Below are 24,678 nucleotides of genomic sequence, written 5' to 3'. Positions count from 1 at the left end.
GTAACTTCACTGTTATTTAGTATCTATCTATATATCAAGTGATTCATAAAACAAAATAACCGCGAGGCATGCCGAGCCGTTTTATATTTGCCCCGATACTAGTGTATAACACAGAATAGGACAGTAACATGTTGTGTTTTTTGTGTTTATTATACCTCTACGCCCTCATTTTCAACAAAATATTTGTTTTTATGTTGATTCACCGGTGCATTTTCAACGGGAATCATTATGGTACATATGGCGCATGACGTGTTAATCAAAACATGTTAGCATTCGTAAAATGCGTAGTTTTTTGCTGTTTTTGTTGCTCTGTGTGTATAAAATGAAGGTACTTACATCACAGGTGGTTAGCGTGTGGCTATGATATTAATTAGTGAAAACATCATTTTGAATGATAAATAATCATATTATAACGAAAAATTAACTTTTCTGAAAAAAAAAAAAATATTTCACTATCAAATATATATATAACAAGGTATGCAACTCAAAATCAGCCCAAAACGGGGTGCATCGCTTTCGAACAGCCATATCTTCATAAATTTTGCAGCGATTTTCACGATCTCGGTCTTATTCAACGCAGAAATGAATTTCCTTTCTGGAAATGTATATGTCTTGCAATATTTTAACAAATGCTGGGTCAACTTTTAAGAAATAACACGATACACAACACGCATGACCCAGTTGACAGTGATCATGCTGTCTTTAAGACTGAAATCTTCACGGAGTAAAGGGCAACTTCCCTACAAAGTTCATGTAGTTCGATACCATAATTCAATAAAACGTATGAAAAAACATTATTACCGTTCTTGTCGTTACATTCTGCATCAAGACTAACTGTCCAGCGCCGTTTGAAACCTTTGTTTACATACATTTCAACTAACTGACATTTTAAACATACGAGTGATTTCATTGGTCCAATGCGGAGGTGTGTCTTTACGACTGGAGATTTCATTCATAAAGAATACATGATCACTGTCAACTGGGTCATGCGTGTTGTGTATCGTGTTATTTCTTAAAAGTTGACCCAGCATTTGTAAAAATATTGCAAGACATATACATTTCCAGAAAGGAAATTCATTTCTGCGTTGAATAAGACCGAGATCGTAAAAATCGCTGCACAATTGATGAAGATATGGCTGTTCAAAGCGATGCACCCCGTTTTGGGGTGATTTTGAGTTGCATACCTTGTTATATATATATTTGATAGTGAAATTTTTTTTTTCAGAAAAGTTAATTTTTCGTTATAATATGATTATTTATCATTCAAAATGATGTTTTCACTAATTAATATCATAGCCACACGCTAACCACCTGTGACTTACATAATATTAAAAATATATCAGGCATATTTGTATCAGGTTATTAACAGCGTTGGACATCGTATGATAAAACTATGGACTATTTCATACTGTATACATGTATACATATTATAATATATCAGTTTTTGGAGAGTAGATAGGATGCACACACGATCTACAACTTCTTTATGGAAAGAGGAAACAGCAGAAAATTGAATTCTTAGTCCGTCCGAAGTGTACACTCCATATATACGGTTATTCCATAATAATATCGATATGCGGTGTTTCGCATTTAAATGTAGATTCTATACTAATCTACGTCTGCAGACCGGTGAGAACGCCAATTTACAAATCTGGAATAAAAAATGAAAATAGTAAAATATATATTACGTTAAACAGAAAAATCAGTTAAATGTTTTAGCGTAAATGCATTGAGACGCGTAGAGATTTACCTGTGCGGGCACAGGCTAATCAGGGGCGAGACTTTCCGCCTTGATCTGATTTTCTTTAGAAGATACTTTCTTTGAAAGAAAAATCCCATAAAAGCGGAAGTAACGTCCATTATCAGTCTGAGCTAAACTGCCGAGACACTTTACGCAAATACATTAAACACCTAATTACCAGATCGAGGCTCGTGTATTTGTGTACATTACAACACTACTTATATGATTCTCTGAGGAAACGCCATCTCGACTAAAAATTCTTCGTCATATAAAACACGGCGTATTTACTCTCGGACTGTTGAGTTGTCAGTTAAGCGTCAGTCGCAATGAGTCTGAGGACTTTTAAGTCACCTGACTCTTGAATTGCGTGTTTTCGTCTTAAACCAAGTCATTCGTCTTCACAAGAGGCGTACAAAACGAAAGTTAGTTGTATGTTGATATTGGGTTGTTCTAACGTCAGTACATGCATTTAATGACGTATATCAACGTAATTAAACCATCGTCACAGTTGAATTGCGTATTTAAGCTACCCATATCAAAATACGCACCGTTGACGCTGTCCGCTACTGCGACGTCAATAATGACGTCATCATACTTGTCCGTGAAGCCCGAGTCGAACGTGGCAGTGCTGATCTTACTGATGCGGCGGTATTTCTCCTCAGGTTCGTCGGCTTTACATTCAATGAAATGTTGGCCATCAAACTCAGATGTGTTATTAATTGGCAACGGCTAAACGGGTTCATTTAATCACGAATGTGCTGTTCATACGGGTACATAGTTATTTCTTTATGTAAAAACGTATAAGCCAATATTCGCAAACTGAAAGTGTTATTTACGATATTTTTAAATGTGTATACATGTACATGTACATTCACAAATTAATTAAGTGTGCGTTATCAGAAGAGAAATTCATTAATAGAAACATGGACGATTTGTTAAAAAGCCAGTGGGTAAAATACTAAGTATTTGATCATATATGACAAACGGGGGTTAAATACTGGTAACCCTATCAACGGCTAGTGAGATACACCGGTACTTATGAACTATTACAGTGTATTTGACAGCCGTTAAGAAAGAATTGACTACATCGTTATATAACCTTTGAATCCCAGCTATAAGTAGATCTACGTAAGAAAATTTAATTACAATATGTATCAGAGCGGGTAATCACGGGTTGTTAATGGCGACGTCCATGCCGAGGCAGGTAGTTTTCGCCGTTTTATAGCCTTTATCAATTATATTAGTGTTTAATGCCGCTCACTTTCCAGCCAAATCAGCAAGAAAGTTACTTGAGTTTATTTCGTATTAATATCCGCTCTATTTCGACCTAATTACAGCTCCACTAAGAAAATTCGCGCGGAATAAAGTCGAGATATGAAGCGAATTTTAATACGAACTAAACGCTTATTACCTTTTTACTGATATGGCTGGATAGTGAGCTTCATTTAAAAATTAAATACAAGTAATAAAAGGGTATAACACGGCGAAAAATAACTGTCTTGGCGCGGACCTCGCCATCTTGACAATCGCGTGATTACCCCCTCTGTGTATACATTTACGGTTAGTATTGAAAAGGTATCTGATGAGCTTCATACTTATTGATTTGGTAAGTGGTTTAGTGGTTTCTATAAAAAAAAACATTTGTTTAAATTCTGAAAATCTCACTTTTCTTCAACAAATTGTTAACGTTTTGCAAAAATTATTATAAAAACAAAAACAAGTTTTTTCTCATGTTACACCTTTATTGTTAACAATAAGTGTACACAATACACATCATTCATTACCATTGGCAAGCGTGAAATAAATTGATAAACTCAATGATTATTAATATAACTACTATTGCTTTGTCTTGCTCGACGCTAAAGAACATTTTTTACAATACAAATATAAAAGTCACTTACCACAATTACACAAAATGGCGTCCTGAGGACCTTAGCAGGTTTTTTAAATAGTTTATTTAGACCATGTGGAGTTTTTGGGCTTAGAGACTTGTTAACATATTTTGGCAGTTAGTGCTGGTATAATAACAGCATCATTATTTAAGAAAGTAAGGAAAAACTTAACTGGGTTCTTTTAATTAATGTCGGTTGCGTTCTGCTTTACACACCTGCAATCTGGTGTATGCATGCACACGTGCTGAAGAAGAACAGCCATACGGTGAAGAGGTTGGCATGACTTGTGTATAATGAGCGACGCATTTTGAGACAATCAGCCCTTACATGGCTTAGGTGTCTGTCTACCATACCCACTAAAGAAATTATGATGACATGCTGATGAATATTGTTGAAAATAATGAGCGTGCTGATAAGAAAATGTTCAAATACAGAAAAATGCACGTCAGTCCTCCATGAAGAATGATTAGAATAGGATAAGTATCCGGTAAGTATAAGTTAGTATCAATTCAATTACCAATAGAAAGAACAATTCAAAGTGACTAGTCCAATGCTAGTTTTCACTAGGATCTGTGTGAGAACACTGACATGTTCAAGTGTTCACTAGGATCTATGTGAGAACACTGACATGTTCAAGTGTTCACTAGGATTCTATGTGAGAATACTGAAATGTATAAGTCGTCACTAGGATCTATGTGAAAACACTGACATGTTAAAGTTTTCACTAGGATCTATGTGAAAACACTGGCATGTTCAATTGTTTAGTAGGATCTATATTAGAACACTCACGTGTTCACGTGTCCACTAAAATTTGTGTGAGAACACTGACATGTTCACGTGTTCACTAGTTATCTGTGTGAGAAAATTGACATGTTAAAGTATTCACTAGGATCTATGTGAGAACACTGACTTGTTGAATTGTTCACTAGGATCTATGTGAGAACACTGACATGTTCAATTGTTCACTATGATCTATGTGAGAACACTGACATGGTCAAGTGTTCACTATGATCTATGTGAGAACACTGACATGTTCTCAAATGTTAACTACGTCTCTACGTACGAACATTGATATGTTAAAGTGGTCACTAGGTCTCTATGTAAGAACACTGAACTGTAAAAGTGGTCACTAGGATCTATGTGAAAACACTGACATGTTCAAGTTTTCACTAGGATCTATGTGAGAAAACTGGCATGTTCAAGTGTTCACTAGGATCTATGTGAGAACACTGACACGTTCATGTGTTCACTAAAATCTATGTGAGAACACTGACATGTTCAAGTGTTCATTAGGTATCTGTGTGAGAACACTGGCATGTTATAATATTCACTAGAATCTATATGAGAACACTGACATGTTAAAGTGTTGACTAGGTCTCTGTGTGCGAACACTGATATGTTCATGTGTTCAAAAGGTCTTAATGTGAAAACACTGATATCTTCAAGTGTTCACTAGGTCTCTATGTGAGAACACTGACATGTTCAAGTCTTCACTAAGTCTCTACACGGGAAAACTAAAGCGTTCCCTTTGTCTTTTAGGGACAAATACTGACTACTTCAAACGCTTATTAAGTCTTTAAAGGGATACACTGCACCCACTACTGCAATTTCACCTGGTATCGTGTCCTCCACAGGAGTCAAGCATCCATCCGTGTCAACTTTCACTTCCGCTCCACTGTTGACCTTTTTTACAAGGTGATCGTTACTATATTTAGATTGGGAATCAACCTCTAAAATTCCTTTCACTTCATTTTGCGATGTCTTGTCTCCGCCCCACGATACTCGACACCCACCAATAGAGGAAACGGAGCCTGTTTTACCGTTTGGAAGAGTGCTGCCGTTTTGGAGTTTTATTTTTTCCATTTCCTGTTCCAGACTTATTATCGACATGTGTGATATGTTGTTTGTTACGGGTTCTCGGATAGAGGCTCGGCTGTTCTGGTTCTCGTCTTCTTTTGCAGATAATTCCTGTACTTCGGCGCGCTCAGTGAGGAATCTTGGGTCATATCCGTGTAACCACCAGGTAACCATGTCACCTTTTCCCTGTAAAAGGTGATGGTCAAAGTCATCAGAGACCCTTAACTCCGATCGTATCCAAATGAGATAACTGTATGGCGTATGTGCCACAAAACAGCGTCTTCTCAATCTAATTTAAATCAAGTCCAATATTTATTCGGTTTTAACGAACGCAAAAATAACATTCAATACAATAAAAGTCTCGGTCTTGCTGCGTCCGATGAAATTGCTCGGAGCACATCACATTTGAAAAGTTATGCTTATTCAGCTGGTTGTGGGGATTGAATCACATACAGTTAAGTTTCATGTGGATAATAATTAATACAAAAGTACTACGTGATTTAACAACAAACGTTCACATGCATTGCTTTTTATGGTTTATTCCGCAGTATTTTAAGGTAGCATTTTGATTGGCTCCTGAAAATGTCAACTGAACGCGAACTCTTATGCGCACACATCTAACACATTAAGTGGATAGTAAATTAATGTCTTTTAATGAGAACGAGTGCTTGAAATGAAATCTAAACGCAATTTAAATTGTACTGTCGTACCGAGCAGCTGAGTGTCGGATATGTAAGGAAATATATACATATCTTACCTTGACTGGGATTGTGCCGCGTTTTTCCAGCACGTATTTGTTGCACTTCAGCAATTCTTCATAGGTGTAGTTGCTGATGTGGATCTTGTAAGCTGAAGAGAAAAGCACTCATGCTTGTCAATTGTTTTGCATACATGTACACGCATGCTAAAGGACGACATAAGAATACACCATCATCATCGTCACTGTAGTCGTCGTAATCGTCATCATCATCATAATCATCACCACCACCACCATCATCATCATCATCCTGATCATCATCATCATCCCCATTACTACTACTTGACACAGCACATGCAGCCATATTCAGAGACATCCCAGCTCTTACCTTCTCCATTTGACTCCATCCTACTGGCGGTATTCACAGTGTCTCCAAACAGACAGTAGCGCGGCATCTTGAGGCCAACCACACCTGCACACGCCGAACCTACAGGGAAAAAATATTTAAATTGGTCTGTTGAAACTATAAAATACGATTGAATAAAATGAGCCTCGCTCAGGGAAAACGGGGCTTAATGCACAAGCGTAAAGTGTCAAATAAGCCAATGCAGTGCGCACAGGATAATAAGGGTCAACACTTTCCTCTTGTATGAACATTTTCCTTTCAAGGAAGTGTTTTCTTGATAATAATCAAGTCCCTGATTAGCCGTGAGGACTGCTTATGCATTAAGCACAGTTTTCACAGAACGCAGCTTGTATAAATATAGCGCTGCAGCAAGCGTGGAGAACTGGTACCTGAGTGTAGGCCGACTCTGATCCTGAGAGGCTCCCCGGGCATGTGAGGGATGATGAAATTCCGGCACGCCTCCACGAGGTCCAGAGACATGTCCGCCACTTCCTGGGCGTGGCTCGCAGTCACCAGCGGGATACCGGATACCACCATGTCTGCAACGGGGGTCAAATGTTAAAGCGAAGCTTAGTGCTTGCAGTAGATCGTAGGGTGATCAGAAGATTATTGGATAATGGAAGGAAATGTTGACCGTACCGTTATATGAAAACTTGGTATGACAGGAAATAGATCAACTATGAATTCTGACCTTTAACAACACATTATTGTGATTGAAAGTTAGCAATCAGCAATCAAATTGGTAAATAATAATAATAATAATAATATAAAGTACCGGTAATCATAAAGAAACATGACAGTGTAGCGAAGAAAGGTTCAATCTATCCAATACTAGCAGGTCAATCGCAGACAACTTACATGCGTCGCCAATGGTCTCCACCTTGTAGACATTGTACTTGTCGATAATCTCATCAAACGTGATGTAGAGTTTGTTGAGGAGGCAAACCACTTGCATGGCCGTACTTCCGCCGGAAATGGTCGTGAATCCCACAATGTCGCTGAAACAGGTCCAAGATGTAATTATAATACAAATAGTTATATTGGTACATGCCCGATTTAGAAAGTCTAATCTTAGCGCAAAAAAATTTTTATTTTAACCTCTGCGCAACGATTCTAAATTGCTTCAGGGCAACGCTAGTGCCTCTAGGGCGTTTAACACAGCGATAAGTGTTGTTTGCGAACATGACTATTTTCCCTTTGCTGAATTACTGGCGACTATAACACTGTACCATGCTGTACTTACCGATGACTTGTTGAAGTAAAACCACGAAATAAGTGAACATCTAAGTCACATAGAATTAAAGTGTATGAAAGCTTGATTTCTAAGGCATTGTTTTATGTTATGTTCAGAATTGCAGGGCAAGTTGACTGATAGTATTGTTAATACCACACATACCAGTATGTCTACTGACTGATAGTATTGTTAATACCACACATACCAGTATGTCTACTGACTGATAGTATTGTTAATACCACACATACCAGTATGTCTACTGACTCATAGTATTGTTAATACCACACATACCAGTATGTCTACTGACTGATAGTATTGTTAATACCACACATACCAGTATGTCTACTGACTCATAGTATTGTTAATACCACACATACCAGTATGTCTACTGACTGATAGTATTGTTAATACCACACATACCAGTATGTCAACTGACTGATAGTATTGTTAATACCACACATACCAGTATGTCTACTGAATACAATATCAAGTATGATATGATGCGAAATAAGAAATGATCACGTAGTTTTTCGTTGATACATGTACTTGGTGCAGTGAACCTATTCCTCTGTTATTAATACACGTCACAGAATGTCCGCTACCTGAAGTAGATGGTGCACGCGTCGTAATATTTCGCTTCGATGGACTTGCCGTGTCTCAGCTCGTCTGCAACGGCCCTGGGTAACATACCTGGATAGAGACAAGCACATGGGTAACATACCTGGATATAGACACGCACATGGGTAACATACCTGGATATAGACGCTCACATGGGTAACATACCTGCATAGAGACACGAACATGGGTAACATACCTGGATAGAGACACGCACATGGGTAACATGCGCATGGGTAACATACCTGGATAAAGACACGCACATGGGTAACATACCTGGATAGACACACGCACATGGGTAACATACCTGAATAGAGACACGCACATGGGTAACATACCTGCATAGAGACACGCACATGAGTAACATACCTGGATAGAGACACGCACAGGGGTAACATACCTGGATAGAGACACGCACATGGGTTACATACCTGCATAGAGACACGCACATGGGTGACATACCTGGATAGAGACACGCACATGGGTAACATACCTGGATAGAGACACGCACATGAGTAACATACCTGGATAGAGACACGCACATTGGAACACACCTGGATAGAGACACGCACATGGGTAACATACCTGGATAGAGACACGCACATGGGTAACATACCTGGATAGAGACACGCACATGGGTAACATACCTGGATAGAGACACGCACATACACTCCACTATAAATGTCGACGAATAAAAAACAAATTAGTGTTCAGTTAATCGTCGTATAATATGGTGATTCATAGTTACTTGTTTAGCCTCGCTTAGAGAACACCGGGCTTAATGTATGTGCGTAAAGTCTTGTCCCAGATTATCGCACGATTGGTCATTGTCGGCTCGGGTACTTCTTCCTCAGGTAATCCTAAGTATACTTAAATGTACCCCGGATACTGACAATATACCATAACGTATCCGAAATTCTAACGCTAAATTGGTCGTAGTCGGCTTTTTTTCAAATTAATTATGTTCATAGTTATGTCAATATTTTGTAAAATGGCCTCTCGATAATCGAAACCCATGCTCATAAAAGAAAGTTGAGGCAGATTTTGGTCAACGAGAATATTGTCTAGTATTCCGAAGCGCGTTTTAAGACATTGGGTGTTTGGCGGGAATAAAACTCTGGTACAGTAATAATTGAGTATAAATTAACCGGGTACGTTTTATTATATTTTTCCGTACTCTGGGTTCATTTAACTATACTTAAGAGTCCCGGAGTACATTAAAGTAGTTCCCGAGCCGACATTGACCAATGCAGTCCGCACAGGCTGATCATGGACAACACTTTTCGCTCTTCTCGTATTTTTTTTAAAGGACGTCTGTTCTTAGCGAAAATCCAGTTTAGGCGGAGAGTGTCACTCTCCGTCCCTGAATAGCCTGTTTGGAATGCACAGGCTAATATGGGAAGACATTTTACGCACATTTATTAAGACCCGTTTTCCCAGACCGATGCTCATATACAGTACAGCTGCGCTTGGGGTGCACTTACTGTATAGTAGTCGGTCCGTCTTGGCTTTCTCTGCCACGAGGTCCTGCGTCCGCTCTGCCACTATAGCCTCCAGGTGCTTGGAGTACTTCTCCATCTACAGACAGACAGTTACCATAGCAACAGAATATATCCTAGATTTTTAAATTGTGCATTTACAAGGAAAATATCAATCAGCATAAAACACTTATGATGTTTGGAAAAAATTATATAAGCGTAAAATTTACATTTAGAATGCGGACCCGCATAGCGGAAGCGCCGTATTTGTAAAAGAAAGCAATTTCCGTCGCTAAAAAGTAAAAGTTGGCAAATATAACTGAAGCGTTCAATTTACAGAAAATAGTGGGAGTGACTAGCTTGGAAAAATTACCAAGTATAATTACCGTATAACACGGAAAGAATTACATTTAGAGGAAAAACCCGACGTATTAAATTAGTTATTGAAGATAATTGCGAATCAATTAAAATAAGGGAAAACATTGGGAAAAAATCACACTAAGTAATTACTTTTTTAACAACTAGATGTGTGTAGGTTGACATTTGAATGTTCGTTATGTTTCAAAAGACTATCTGCATTGTTAAACGTCCAATTATAAATGAAACAAATGCGACGAGGCAGGCGGAATTGTGTAAAAACAAGGAACACAACCTTTGATGTGACTTTTTAAAAGGAATCCAAAAATAATGTATTTTGTGACAGATGCGGGTTTTGTGTTTGAAACAACTGTTATTGTTACTTTTTGCAGCGTTGATAACGTAAACAATCCATCACACGCGCACATTTCATGGTCGGAAAGGAAATACAAACTTTACATCTCTGTTCAAAACCAATAAATTATTAAGAGCCGTTTGAAAATGGTGACAGTATCATTGTACAGAGTCTATTGTTGTTAGGAAATCATACGTGTATTACGTCCATTTATTTAACATCATAAACAAATCCCAGTAATCATTGACATGTTTGTATGTGCTTATTCTTCTTTGAAGTGCGTCGTGAATCAAGGAAATATCGTGTCCTGGTGGTAGGTATCATGGTTACAGAATTAATTCAAATACAAGTGTTGCATAACTACCCAGTTACACTTTTCATCGGGCGAACGCCATTATAAAATCATGTTTCAGCTGTTCGTTAACAACTTATTACTAGTAATAGGCAACACATATCTGTGTTCAAAACAATACACCGAACTAACTAGTTCTAATCAATGTAGAATTAAGTAATAAATGTTTTCAGTATCGATCTGATTCGTACTACTTGTATACATCTTTTTTATTGAAATAAATGCTCAGAAAACGTAGCATGCACGAGAGACGATTCTAAAATAATATATAAAAAAATTTTTTAACGGTTCACCATAATTATCTTTGTTATCTCTGCTGTTTACTGATGCAACGTAAGTGTTTTAAGCATATTTTATTTTGTAAAGTTTTTCATTCGACGATTATTTGAAATGCTACAAATGCCTCACGAAGCATGTCGAGGAAAAACTTATACACTATAATCCTTACTTTGTCTCGTGATCGACGATTTGGTTGAACGTTTATTGTTGAGGAGGCATCGCATCAATAAATATAGCAAATATGTGTGTTTTATTCAATCAGTCTTATTATACATTTGCCATCATATTGGCTTTACCTCCTGCAAATCATATACTAAAAACTGACATATTGTTGATATTTTGACTAATTTATTTCTTTAGCATAAATAGGGAGCTATGCTCGCTGGACAGTAGAAAAATGTCGAAAAATTTGCGTTTAGACACTTTCAATAAGTGTTTCGAATGTGTTTTATTTCGACTTGCTATTGAATAGCAACAATTTAAATTTGACAAGTGTTCTGTGTCTAACGTTAACAAATAGCGAACATCTTCAGTGCTTTCAACGCTTTGCGGTAAGGACAATACAATATTAGCAGAGCAGGAAATTGCTCGCTTACTTTTTTATTTAACCTTAATAGCCATTTCAACGTGGAATGAGCTTTTTAACGTAGCACAATGTCAGATAAAGTATTCCTAAACAACAAATTAACCTAAAATCTCTACTCGTATCAGTATTTGATATCTGACATATGAAATGATATCTAGCCACGCCTATTTGTCTATTAAGGTTAACCAAATGTCGTATATTTTTATTAAAAAAATATGTTTATTGCAAAAGCTACAGTATTTGGAGCAATCCAAAATGATACTATTTTTACTGTTTAATAATCAATAAAAAAGTGTCTTCGCGCGCGTTTCGAATTCTGGTCATGTGAGAGTAAAATGCTATATGCTTTACCGCTCAGCTATGTCAGCTTTATGTCCATGATATCTAACAAATGATAAGTGTTACACACGCTTTATTATTATATAAATTTTGATTGTTGCGATAGCCAGTTGCTGCGCTCGTCAAATTACATCACATGACCAGTGTGTTCGTACGTAGACGTCATTAAAACCTCGCGTGAAACTTTATTGTTTTGGTAAACGTGTGTTTGGACATCATGGCTACATCGCATGTCCCGTATATTAGGATGAAGACGCCAATCAATCCTGATCTGACGCAAATGTTATCACTTAAAAACGCGACAAGCATATACCGACACAGACGTCATTAGTAAACCACTTCCGTGACAGAGACATACCATGGCCATCATGAGGTCCACCGGGCTCAGTTTGCTAGGGTTGATCCGATGCAGCGTCTTCTTGATGACGTCATAGGAAGGTCTGCTGAGCGGGTCATCGTTCCAGCAGTCGTCGATAAGCTGAAACAGGCGATTCTTAAGTTTATTTAAAAAACACAACAACACAGTTAAGACTAATTGTCAAATATATTGCAATATGGATATGAGTGCACTCATCAATGTAATATGTCCTTAACGCACTTGGCTGAATATACAATGAAAAGATGTTTTTTAAAACGTATCGTTACATGTCAAATGCCTGATTAAACGATCAAGAGTGTTCTAGCCATGAACTTTTGCAGTTTATGAACGTTGTTTGTTCCTTTAACCAGGTGTTGTTAAATTTTGACCACCTTTTAAATGTTGGTGCACTCTAAAAATTTACTTTCAGTTAAAAAAAAAATTATATAGTTACTAGAAACGTTTGAAATTCTGTGACCCTGCACACATGAATTATATACTAAATGAACAATCAGAATACTATAACAATTTCAATTTTAAATAGAGGTTACTGTAGGCTATTACATGCAGGTAGTGTTGAGAGCAGGGGCAGATGTCGTCCTTGGTCTCGCTGGCTTCCGGTGAGAGGTCCGGAAGTGGCGGCTTCCAGCACTCCGGCACCGTCATGGCGTCTTCGTCCTGTAGAAGGATGGGGCTATATATGTCATCTTAATTTGCGAACAACACATTTTGAACCGCCTTTCTGCTGAACTTGTCACCAGATTTTCGTATTTTTGAAAAAAAAACATGAAATCTATTTAGAAACACAATTACACAATTTGGACAATTTTTAGCAAGAAACAAAAATAACTTTTAAAAAAAAAGCACCAAAATATGTGAACAATTAAAATCATGCACTTAATCCTCTTTGATCGCCTGTGTTCGTCAACATGCTCAAGAAATTTGAGAGTCTGATTCGTTCAATAAATTTTCTGACCATAAATATCATGCAGTTAAATACAACTGGTGGTTTTAATCGAAATACGGCCGCCTACCCCGAATGGATCATTCCGGGTGGCTATCTCAATCAGAATGATAGCGAAAGCGTAAACATCCCCCGCAGCCGTCGGCTCGAACTCCTCTGAGCGCGCATGCTCGGGTGCCACGTATATTTTGGCGCGCTTGTTCTGGTAAAACGCATCATTGGTGTCTTTGTAGTCGTCATCGTCACCATAGTAGACATTGCCGTCTAGCATGACGTCATCGTTTTTGCGTAGCGTCTTGAGACCGAAATCTGCGTTAAAATACTGTTGGTGAGAACACGATCGTAGAGACTAATTGTAAACATTAAAGCGGAGAAAAAAGACATGCTGAATGATATACAAATCAGACGTTAATAACGTTATGCTGATACTGACCCTTCTGCTGCTGATGATGATGATGATCATCATCATCATAATATCTGTTTTAGTGATGATGGTGTGGCCATTTTGTTTAAGAATTATGTTCGAAATGACCATTTTCCAAATTTGCGTCACATATTGAAAAAAAAGAAGACTGAGTACACCGGGGATCGAAATAAAACTAATGGCGAAAATTTATTCTGAAAATACAGGTTGCACGTAATCATCATTAAAAGCATTAAATAATGAACATAAAAAATGACCAAACCTTCGAACACGTCTCTTTGACCTCGAATCTCTTGTTAACTGTGCCATATGATGCCATTGAATGCCTTATGTTTATTATAATCTTTACTGTCACGTGTTTTATGATATTTACTATCACGTTTTACCTGCGACCTTGACGGTCCACCTGTCGTCCACGACGCAGTTGTTGGACTTGAGTTGTCCGTGCATTAGTCTGTGCGTGTGAAGATGCTGCATACCCCTTGCAATGTCAGTCGCGAACGAAAACCTGAACCCGCAGTAAACAAGTCATTAATTAGTTCCTAAAACATTGGTATTGCTGCTTATTTATATGTTTAATCTTGCGATTAAATTATTATTTTAAGATAGTGACACACATATCGCATAGTAATGACATATGTATCCGTCAAAACCTCTAAGGAACTAGTATTTACGACTTAACTCGTTATATGCTACGTTGTTTACGACTTACAATGTAATAAAACCAAAAAGGACCAAACTTTATAGTATATTTTGCTTCTTGTAAGATGCATTGGCTATTTTAAGTGAAGAACATAACACAATAACTATTTCAAGCTTTTTATTGTCATTTACTAACGTAAATAGACGCAATGCTGATAATGATAAAGTGACCCGGAGAATGTGATCCTTACATGGAGAACGCTTAGATCTAATTCATTTTCCCCGCAAGACACCAAGCATTTGTTCTACTCAGGATACGATCCCGGGATTTCCTCAATGAGGTCTTGGCTCTTCACAGAAATGACCTTTATTACATATTCAATTAATATATATTAATATATACACTTGTGCTTCCAAGCGTCTTTCTGGAAAAACTTGGGTAATTACATGTGCGTGGACGACACTTTCCACTTGTATGAAATCTTCGTTAAAAGAGGTCTCTTCTAAACGACACTCCAGCTTAGGCGGACCACACAGGGGCTAATCTGGGGCGAAACTTAACGCATATAGATTAAGCCCATGTTTCCGATATCAAGGCGCAAATACTAATATTTGTTAGCGTACGAGCCGCCTACCGGAATGACCAGTTGAGCGGGACATCGTCATTGAGAAGCACGTCACTGAGGCTCCCCTTGGGGCAGTACTCTGTGAGGATCCGGATGTTCGGCGCCACAATGCTGGCGCCTATGAACTTGCACAGGTTGGTATGGTCACACTCCCTAGAGATACACGGAAGTTGTCTCCTGACTCAATGTACATCAGAGGTACGTGTTATAATAAAGATGACAGATAAAAATAATTTCGGAATGTTCATGAAAATTGGGGACCACCGTTAAGTATGTGAATTTAGGTCGTTTTAATTCAGGTCACCACTCTAATTGACGCGAGCATATTTATAAGACAATTATTTAGTAGACAAACCATGGGTTTACATTTGTATTGGTAAACAAAAAGCTTTTGGTACCGTTAACCGATTGCTTTGCTGCATACGAACGCATTGTCAATGACAAACAACTAAAAGGCGGAGCAATAGATTTCTGTCCACTTGTACAATAACTGTTATGAAACGTTTGCATATGAACTGTTTGCCACCCACCGGACTGCCCTGACCTCGCGGCGGACATCTGTGGTAAGGGAGAAGTCCTTTTTCTTTACTGGACGTACAGCCACAGTGCGTCCGCGACTGCAACAATGTGTGATCTTATAAATGAAACGTTTGATGCGATACAGTGTATAGGTTGCTCTATTCGGAATTTTTTACCTTTCATAAATTATTTTATTCTTCGCTCGGAGCTTAACTTTATTGTTTTAGTAAATGTGTAAATTGCTCGAGACCAGAACCATCCACCGTATTACAACACAAATACATAATATAGTCACAACGTACATCATGGCGGTCCTGACGAAAAGTTGTCTGGCGGCCGCCGACGCCGCTATGCTGTGTCCACCGTCACTTCCGGCGGTGCTAAGACCCATTGTGCTTCCAAGCACGCTGCCGAACCCGCCATGGCCATGATCTGAGAAATATAGAAAAAGAACATAGGTCACGTGAGTGGGCATTGACAAGAGCAAGGATTGAGTGTACACATTTTATTGCTATCATCACTTTTAATGATTCTAAAAATTAATAGCCAATTGGTGATTAAGTTTTCATTTTTTGAAAATAATACCAATGTCCTGTGGCATAGTTATTTCAAAGAAACTTATGATTTTTTGGAGGCCGACTTCTAAATAACAATAGTAGCGTGCAGATGATATCGTTACTAACGCTCGATTGGTCATTGTCGGCTAGGGTACTACTTACATATACCCCGGGTGCGGCAAATATTAACGCTTAATCGGTCGTTGTCGGCTATTTCTTTTTAATTAATTATGTTGGCACTTATTTCGAATTTTAGTTAAATGGCCCATATATTATCGAGACTAATACTCAAAAAGCATGTTGATGTAGTTTTGTACAGCGAGAAGTTTGTTTAAGATAAACAAGATCATTTTAATGTAATAGGTGTGCGTTACGACATCGGATTTTGGGCGGGGATTCAACCGAGCCGACAATGACCAATCGAGCGCTACGCACATAAATTGTGCCCATATCCTGCAACAAAACGTCATAATGACATATATTTATCTGCATTGATGTGTTTACATTTATTTCAGAAGCAGAGCATTTGTGAACAATTTTAATATTCCAACTGACGGTTAATGCATTGATACGCGAATGCACAATAGTAAAATATGAATGTGCAGCTTATAATGTCAAGTTCCCGAAAGGAAATCATGTCAGAACACTGCTATATGAAAAAAAGCACTAAACGATGTGAGTTTGATGTTAACCGACCTCGGAACATATTTTATATATGTATCTTCGTGTTCATTATTTAACGTACTTTTCGTTTTTGCGGATAGACAGAAAGACAAAAAGTAAGAACTTAGGAAGGGATTAATACTTAAAGAAACGAAAAAACAGATAAAAAAACTACTGGCCAGGTATTCGATTTCCATGATCATATCTTATGTACTGTATGAGTAATTACAACAATAAGTTATCTTATATTTTTAACTACAAGACCTGACCGTTGACCTCTTTAAACCAGTATTAGGTCGTTCATTGTCCTCTACAGGTATATCATAGGCATAGGTATACCAAGTTTCCTAAAACTTCTACACATTTAAAGAAATCGCAGCATTTAGTTTTGCGAAGGGACAAACAGACTACGGAAAGACATGACGTACTGAGGGCCAACCAAAATTCCCCTCCTATGACCCCGCTAACCGACAACGATACACTTAATCTTACAAGTAAACTTTTAAAGTAAATACTTGACAGTCATTATTTATCAAAATAAGAACAATGAAACCGGTTGGATCGTGTGTTATCTATTGAACTTTTTTTACCATTTTTTTCAATGACAGGCATGGGCTGGTTACCAATAAGATGGTAAATAGATGTACCTTCCTTGATGTCTTCAAATGGAATAATCCAACTTTCGTCCCACAGTAGCTTTCGTTTTTGAATTTGAATATACTGAAAAGAGAATGAATTATGAAGGTATGGCAATTCTGCAAATTTGCATAACGCCAATGATTGTGCAAATTTGCATAACGCATATTGATATTCTTACATAATTATACAATAAAGAGGTATTCAATGAAAAAACACCATCCTAATTCTAGTGCAGATACTGCGATTTTAAAGAAGAGTTATTAAGAATTGAGTATTTATCGATTTAATGATAATCGGAATTGAAACATTCGTAGGTTCAAATACTAATTTTATTTTTATTAAAAATAATCTAGACAGTAATGATTTCTACTCTTTTAACTGGAACTTTCACTATTACTAGACGGGGTATATGATTTAAGCTACGAGTTCTTAATCAAAACTGCGGTACAAGCGATATGTTAAAATCAAAGCGCTGAAGGCACTGAAGTTGTTCGCTGTTGTCGTCCTTGATTAGCTTGTGTGCAATGTACAGGCTAATCAGTGTGCATAAGCTAATCTTATTTGACGTGCATTAAGCCCCGTTTTCCCTGAAAGCAGCCAATATGTACACATTTCAATGATAAACACTAGACTGGCCAATGTCGTCTTACAAGCTGGTATATACACTCACTGCTAGAGCAGAATCATTTGTCGTCTGCTGCAGACAGGCAGCGGTAATCGTCCCTAGCAGAGTGAGTTGCGGTTCTTACCGTAGCTAAGGCTTTTAAGCACATACTGATTTGCAAAATATGCTCTGTAAATTTAGTCGGCCGCTAACGCGACCATCTAAAAACAGACAACTATTTTTAACACAATGCAAGTACTGTATTTTACTTAATCTTCATGGGCCTGGTTCACATCATGTTTTACGATGTATTGGCTAAGTTGGAAAAGTGTTCATAGCTGGTGTAAAACCTGGATACCAAGGAGCGAGGCAGTTTTAATTAAATGGCTACGATAAAACTTAACAATTCAGATTGTTTGCACGATAGTTATAAAGCTTACTTAGCGCATTTGTTCTTATGATATCTAAGAGGAGTTTGAAAATGATTTATGTCAATCGGAAACATTGCTGTCTGGGAAGGAGGAAGTTTTCCTGACATGAGTTCGGTAAAGATTCCTGATTAAAAAAAATAAGAGCCATGTAATGGGAAAGTTAATCGGAACCTGATAAGTCTATATTTAAACCTATTTAAACCCTTCATGCTCAGACAAAATGAAGTTCCTTAATGTATAAGGTGGGATGCAGAGGGACTCTTGCCTTGATGGAAATCGTCATTTTGCCAATCCGTGAACAGAGTCCTTTAAGTTGATTTTTTTAGTTGTGTGTACTTAGGCAAATGTGTTTAAAAGCCTTGCAAAGGACAATTAAACGGTCCATACGGCTAGCATGAAACAGATAAAGAACGGAATACAGAATATTTAATAAAGACTTTGTATTCACGATGAAGACGGCAACTACAGTCAGCATGATACGGAGAATGAACGTGGTAAAGACTTGTTAATAAAGCCAGCGCACTCACGATGACGACGGCCACTGCCGCTAGCACAGCGAGGAAAGAGAAGGCTGCTATGATTCCTATCTGCCAGCCCTTGAGGGGACACTTGCCGCAGTCCTTGGGACACGTCTCGCAAGTTTCCCCTTCGGCATCGTTACACAGGTCGTCGCCGCACACTGCGCAAAGAGAGATTGTTAGTTCTTCCTCGCCACATAGTAGTATATGTCAATACGAAGTGATAACAGACAGTGGGTTAGTAATATAGAATACGAATACGAAGAATCATCATCGCCGTCACCACCACCACCATCATCATCTTCTTCTTCATCATCACCACCAAATCAACTTATTCTTTTTCATCATCATAATCATCACTATCATTATCATTAGTACCGCCTGCACAATAATCATCAACACCTAAAGCCCCAGCATCACCGTCGCCACCATAGCCACTACAATAATTGTTATCACATCATCCAATCATCATAGTCATATTATCATTTTCATCATCATCATTACTAACATCTGCTTTATTATCATTCTCGTGATCACCATTAGCATCAACAGCATCACAACAATACACATGCTGTCTTTTTTGCTTTCACCAACACTTATGGAGACTCAGTTCCCCCTTCCCCCGGGTACGTATGTATGTCCATCGGCCCAATATTGAGGTCAAGCGTAAACTTTAAAATGTTAGCTAAAGGTCATGTCAGGAGCAAAAATTTGAACGTGCATTGTAAGAATTTCAAATAACAGAGCTTTTCATGCCAAACCGGATTTTCGTCAATAAGAACCCGACCCTGGGTCGTCGTCTCGTTATTGCACGTTAGACCACGTCAGGTTTCGTAACCAGAAAGTGAGGTCACTCGAAGTCCACCCATTGTGGTTCAGTATATTTGCAGATTTTTTCAACGCAATGTAAATGTACATAGTGAATTAAAATGAATTTATCTTCCGTACACATCAACACACGATGTACAAACAAACCAAAACGCTGCTATTGAAATGTGGTTGGCTGTCTAAATATAAATAAACCGTCAACAAATTAACAAGGCTGCGCACGAAAAACTTCTTATACAATAATGTAAACATAGCAGTTAATTCTTTAAGAAAAGCGTATAAGAGTACCCCTGTGTTAAAAAATAATAAGTGATCAAGATACTAATACGAAGGGTTTCTATTCGATACGATTAACATAATTAAAGAAAACGGGTCATGCTACGAGGGAGAGTGAGGCCGTTAGACTTTCATAAGCTACAACATTAAAGAAAAATGTCCTTATAAGTACAACCTTTCAGCGGCTTACTTGATGTATAGAAAACTAAGAACTGTACAAGTAAAACACGCACATGTATCAACAATGCTAATCCTAACAGTGCCGATTTGAATGTGCTTTGTTCATGTAAACATCGCGAATCTAAATGTTTATTGCATGCGTTAAATTCTAACTGACCCGACCATCTACATCGACACAACTCAAATATCACTTATCACATCCGACGAACCGACGGTCGGCGAATATCACCTGCTCGTGGCGAAACCGTGACCTCTGTCTCCAGTACGATCTGCAGACCGGCGACACGGAAGTGCGCAATGAGTGACGTTACGCCAGTGCTGTACAGACCGGCTATATGACACGTCCAGTTGCTCTTGGTGATCGGGCCGACTGAAGTTAAGGATTGAACAAAAAATCAAATAAACAAGGATTTGATATTACTATAACAGATTAAAACTATGTTTTCGAGGTCATTTTTATGTGTGCAAGTATACGCAGTAATGCCATTATAATTAAAGTAAAATAATGGACTTGGTCCTGCGCATGTATGTCAAGTATGGCTCGATTCATCGATGTCGGTTTAGGTACTACTTTAAAGTACTCCGTGAACTGTTAAGTATACTGCACAGTATCCGCGGTACGGAAAATATACTTTAATATAAAACACATCGCTGTAAAGCCGGGTGCCTTTAAGCGTATTTTCCGTACTAGGGGTACATTGTAGTACCCGAGGTACTTGTACGTAGTACCTGAGTTGATAACGACCAAAGGAGCTCAAGTATGAAAACATAAACGTACCGATAACATCAGAGTGTGTAAAGGTCTGTCCGCTGGGGGATATCCATGGCCCACACAGGCCGTTCTTTCCCGTTATCTCAGCCTTGGGGCAGGAGTGTACGTTCACGTGCCATACGCAGCAGTTGGTCTTCGTAGCCAGCTTCGCTTCAGGACACTGCGTCGTCTCGCACCAGTTCTTTGCGGCACTCACGTTGTCGCTGGATGACACATTGTGCAACATTGAAACAGTTGCTACGTGTCCATCAAATGACTATTTTGACCAGTTATTTGCATAATTATATTAACGTTCATTACGTCCCTGGTTTATATAAACTACATTTGGCTAGTTAATATTATCACTTAACACCAACCCAATAGACACACAGTCTTGAAAAAAACATAAATAAAAATAATGTATTGTCCGCATGTTCGTCCATTGCTCACGATATACACTCGTAATGAAACGATTGTTTTATATGATTTGGTTGATATTGCCAATAGTTAAAGGCAGTGTGAGATCTAGAACTTCTTAAGGTCCTAGTCCTGGCGATATATATTTTTTCGAACAATTTTTATAAAGCCACAGCGATTCATCGAGGAAAATGCATAGATATACATAAAATGTTCTACCCTTAAATTCAAATATCAATTGCAATAAAATTTTTCCAGCTCAATTTAACATTATAATACGAAGGATTCGACCGTCATGCGAAAAATAAAAAATAAATGTTTAAGGGCAGTTTCACAGTTTTAATTCGCTAGAAATAAGTAGATTTTATAAATAATATACCGTTTTTGTTGTTTTGTTATAAGTGAAATTTTTCTATACCAAATTTATTGTGCACATTTTGTTTATGTTTTTTCCCAGACTCTAACTCAAAAATCCCCCCCCCCCCCTTTAATGCACTCACGACGCCACGGGGATGCCTGCAAAGTAGCCGCTGTTGTAAGAAAACGTGTAAAAGTCGTCTGAAACGATCAGCTGGAATGTTACTTCAAACTCTTCCTGTGTGGTGATCGCCCCGTCCGGCTTGTCCAGCCACTGGATCTGGAACCCTGTAGGAGCGCCGGAAGTTCATACAATTAATTACTAATGTCACTAAGTACTCGCTATAAAATGTGCCTTTCTTGCTTTTGTTCCAATCACTTCTTATTTGCTAAAAACATTATTTATTTGTTGCGATATGGTTGAACTATAATGTCACTAACACTACGTATCTGTTACGAGCTCCGTACTGTATAATACAATTTGCCAAGGTGCACATTTGCTGCGAAAAATGCACTGATGTTGCGAATGTACGAACGAACGTTATTCAAGGAATACAAATGTTGTACTTATTTGCATCGATCACTATTTCTTTGCTATTTACATTAGTTTGATTCCAAAATCTGTTAATTTTAAATGATAATTATGTATTTGCTACGATTGCATACCACTTATTTATCACAATTTTTAGCCTCAAACTCTGTTGTAATATTTGCACAGGAACGGTTTTATATGTTTGCCATATATTTGCCATGAAAACTGAATAAGTAAAACATAAGTAATAAACACTACTCATATACTTTGAACGAAGTAGCTATTTGCAAAGAGCGCTTCGTATTTGGGAGGGGCGTAAAACTTTTTGTTCTGCTTCGAACGTTACTCATTTTTTACGAGCGTTACTTACTTGCAACATATGATTTTGTTTGCTTCAGAAGTTGTGTTTTTGCTAAGATCGTACTTATTTGGCACGAACAGTATTAACTTACTTTATACATAACTTATTTCCGATTAATGCTTCTTATTTGCGTCTGAGGATTCTACCGATTCTGAGGTAGTAGCACTAACCTCTTATTTTTTAGTCATCATTCGATCATAGCCCCTCCAGACATTACTTTTCACGAAGCCACATAATGAGGACTCACCCTCGCATGGGGCCACGGTGGGGTTGGCATCGCTGGCCGCCAGGTCCCAGCAGTGGTACTCCGTGTTGTCGAACCCGTGCCACCCATGCACGAGGAGCACGTGCAGAAGCTGAATTGAACATAGCCGGGTCGGTACACGAAGGGCATTTAACAGTGGATATATGTCAACGGCTATATTGACGCTCGATTGGTCTGTGTCGGCTAAGGTACTAGTTAAAGGTACCCAGGGTACACAACATATACTAAAAAGGTACCCGGGAATACGGTCGGGTGCCTTAAAGCGTATTATTCGTACCCGAGGTATATTGTAGTATATAAGAGTCCTCAGGGTACTTCTTAGTTTTAAGAAGTACTGAGCCGACAATGACCAATTGAGATATATTGACCTACCGAAGCGTTAAACAAACGCTGATGGCTGCTTAAACATGTCGATTTACTGTAAAAACCTTAAACAGACAACCAAAATACGTGACCATAAATTTCTGTTTAGTTTTTAGAAGTCATACCACTCAAGTTCTGTTGGCAAAGAGCGGATGCATTGCAGTATCTGAAGAGGACATAGCGGGGTCAGTACACCAGCAATATTGACCCGAGATAAATGTCAATTACTTTATGGACCGACGCAAGTGGTAAACAAACGCGCATGGCTGCATACACCATTTAACTATTTGTAAAACCTTTAATATGCAATATGGCGATATATTCCTATCTACTTTTATGGTGAGAGCACTCAAGCGCTAAAGTGTTAAAGGAGAGGTTCAAAGAACGGGCGGCGTATGTTCATCATTCGATTGTTTACCAATTATCCTTAGCTTTGGTTATGGAGACTTGCGAGGGTCGATTAACAAGGGTCGGAAACAGAATCCGTAGTTAGCGCATTAATGATAAGCTTACAAAAACAAGGGTTATGTTTTCTGTATGTGGTACATTTGTAAGAAATGTCGTCCGAAACGAACCCAGGTATTCACTAGCCACTATTTTGCGTATGAATAAAAAACACACAAAAAACACAATAACACCAACAATAACAGCAACAACATCCTATAAATGGTGCGTTTTGCACTTTATTGTTTACATTTTAAATTCCTTTACAAAATTACCAACCGATAGGTTTATGAAACCGTTGTGTGGATTGCTACTACTAACAATTATAATATTTTAAATGCACGTTCGCATGAAAGAAATATAAGGGAATTATCAAACGGTTATAACTATAAACTAGTTCGATCGATAAAACGTGTTGTTGTAAAATATCCTTAATAATATAAGAACAATACTAATTAATGAACAACACAAAATACACACAGCCGGCCTTTATTTCACTGGCATCGACCGATGCGTTTGACCAATGAAGCGATCAGCTTTTGATGTCTGTTGATGTTAAACATCACAATACTATCTGTAGAGACATTCATACTAATCGATGTCATGGAAATTGATGTAACTATTGAAAATTGTTGGCAGTCTGCTTCCATGTTTAAACACGATTACATGCTGATTTTGTACTATATATGAATCTAAAGTCACAAATTATCTATTTTAATTTTTTTTGCATATCTTTTTTTTGTGTTGTATTCTAAATGTAAACACAACATA

General features: G+C 38.0%; 2 protein-coding genes across 5 annotated transcripts in view; one reads left to right on the top strand and one right to left on the bottom strand.

The window, feature by feature from the left end:
* Positions 1–24,678, top strand: part of LOC127861490 (single-stranded DNA-binding protein 3-like) — a 479,133-nt gene that overhangs the window by 402,052 nt on the left and 52,403 nt on the right. The gene's annotated exons all lie outside the window — the stretch shown is intronic.
* Positions 1,644–23,742, bottom strand: LOC127861695 (atrial natriuretic peptide receptor 1-like). Its single transcript, XM_052400380.1, has 23 exons — positions 23,722–23,742; positions 23,083–23,191; positions 22,086–22,230; positions 21,196–21,392; positions 20,647–20,787; positions 19,143–19,294; positions 17,589–17,661; positions 16,024–16,153; positions 15,733–15,819; positions 15,212–15,355; positions 14,321–14,442; positions 13,581–13,819; positions 13,111–13,224; positions 12,547–12,666; positions 9,927–10,020; positions 8,430–8,517; positions 7,452–7,591; positions 6,983–7,132; positions 6,576–6,674; positions 6,248–6,339; positions 5,545–5,676; positions 2,290–2,470; positions 1,644–1,651 (listed from the first exon to the last, which is right to left on the bottom strand). Exons 1-23 carry the CDS (start codon positions 23,740–23,742, stop codon positions 1,644–1,646), a joined length of 2,778 nt encoding a protein of 925 aa, XP_052256340.1.

Source organism: Dreissena polymorpha, chromosome 16, assembly GCF_020536995.1.
Source record: "Dreissena polymorpha isolate Duluth1 chromosome 16, UMN_Dpol_1.0, whole genome shotgun sequence".
In the NCBI taxonomy this organism is placed as follows: Eukaryota; Metazoa; Mollusca; class Bivalvia; order Myida; family Dreissenidae; genus Dreissena; species Dreissena polymorpha.
This window is presented reverse-complemented; position numbering and strand designations above follow the sequence as displayed.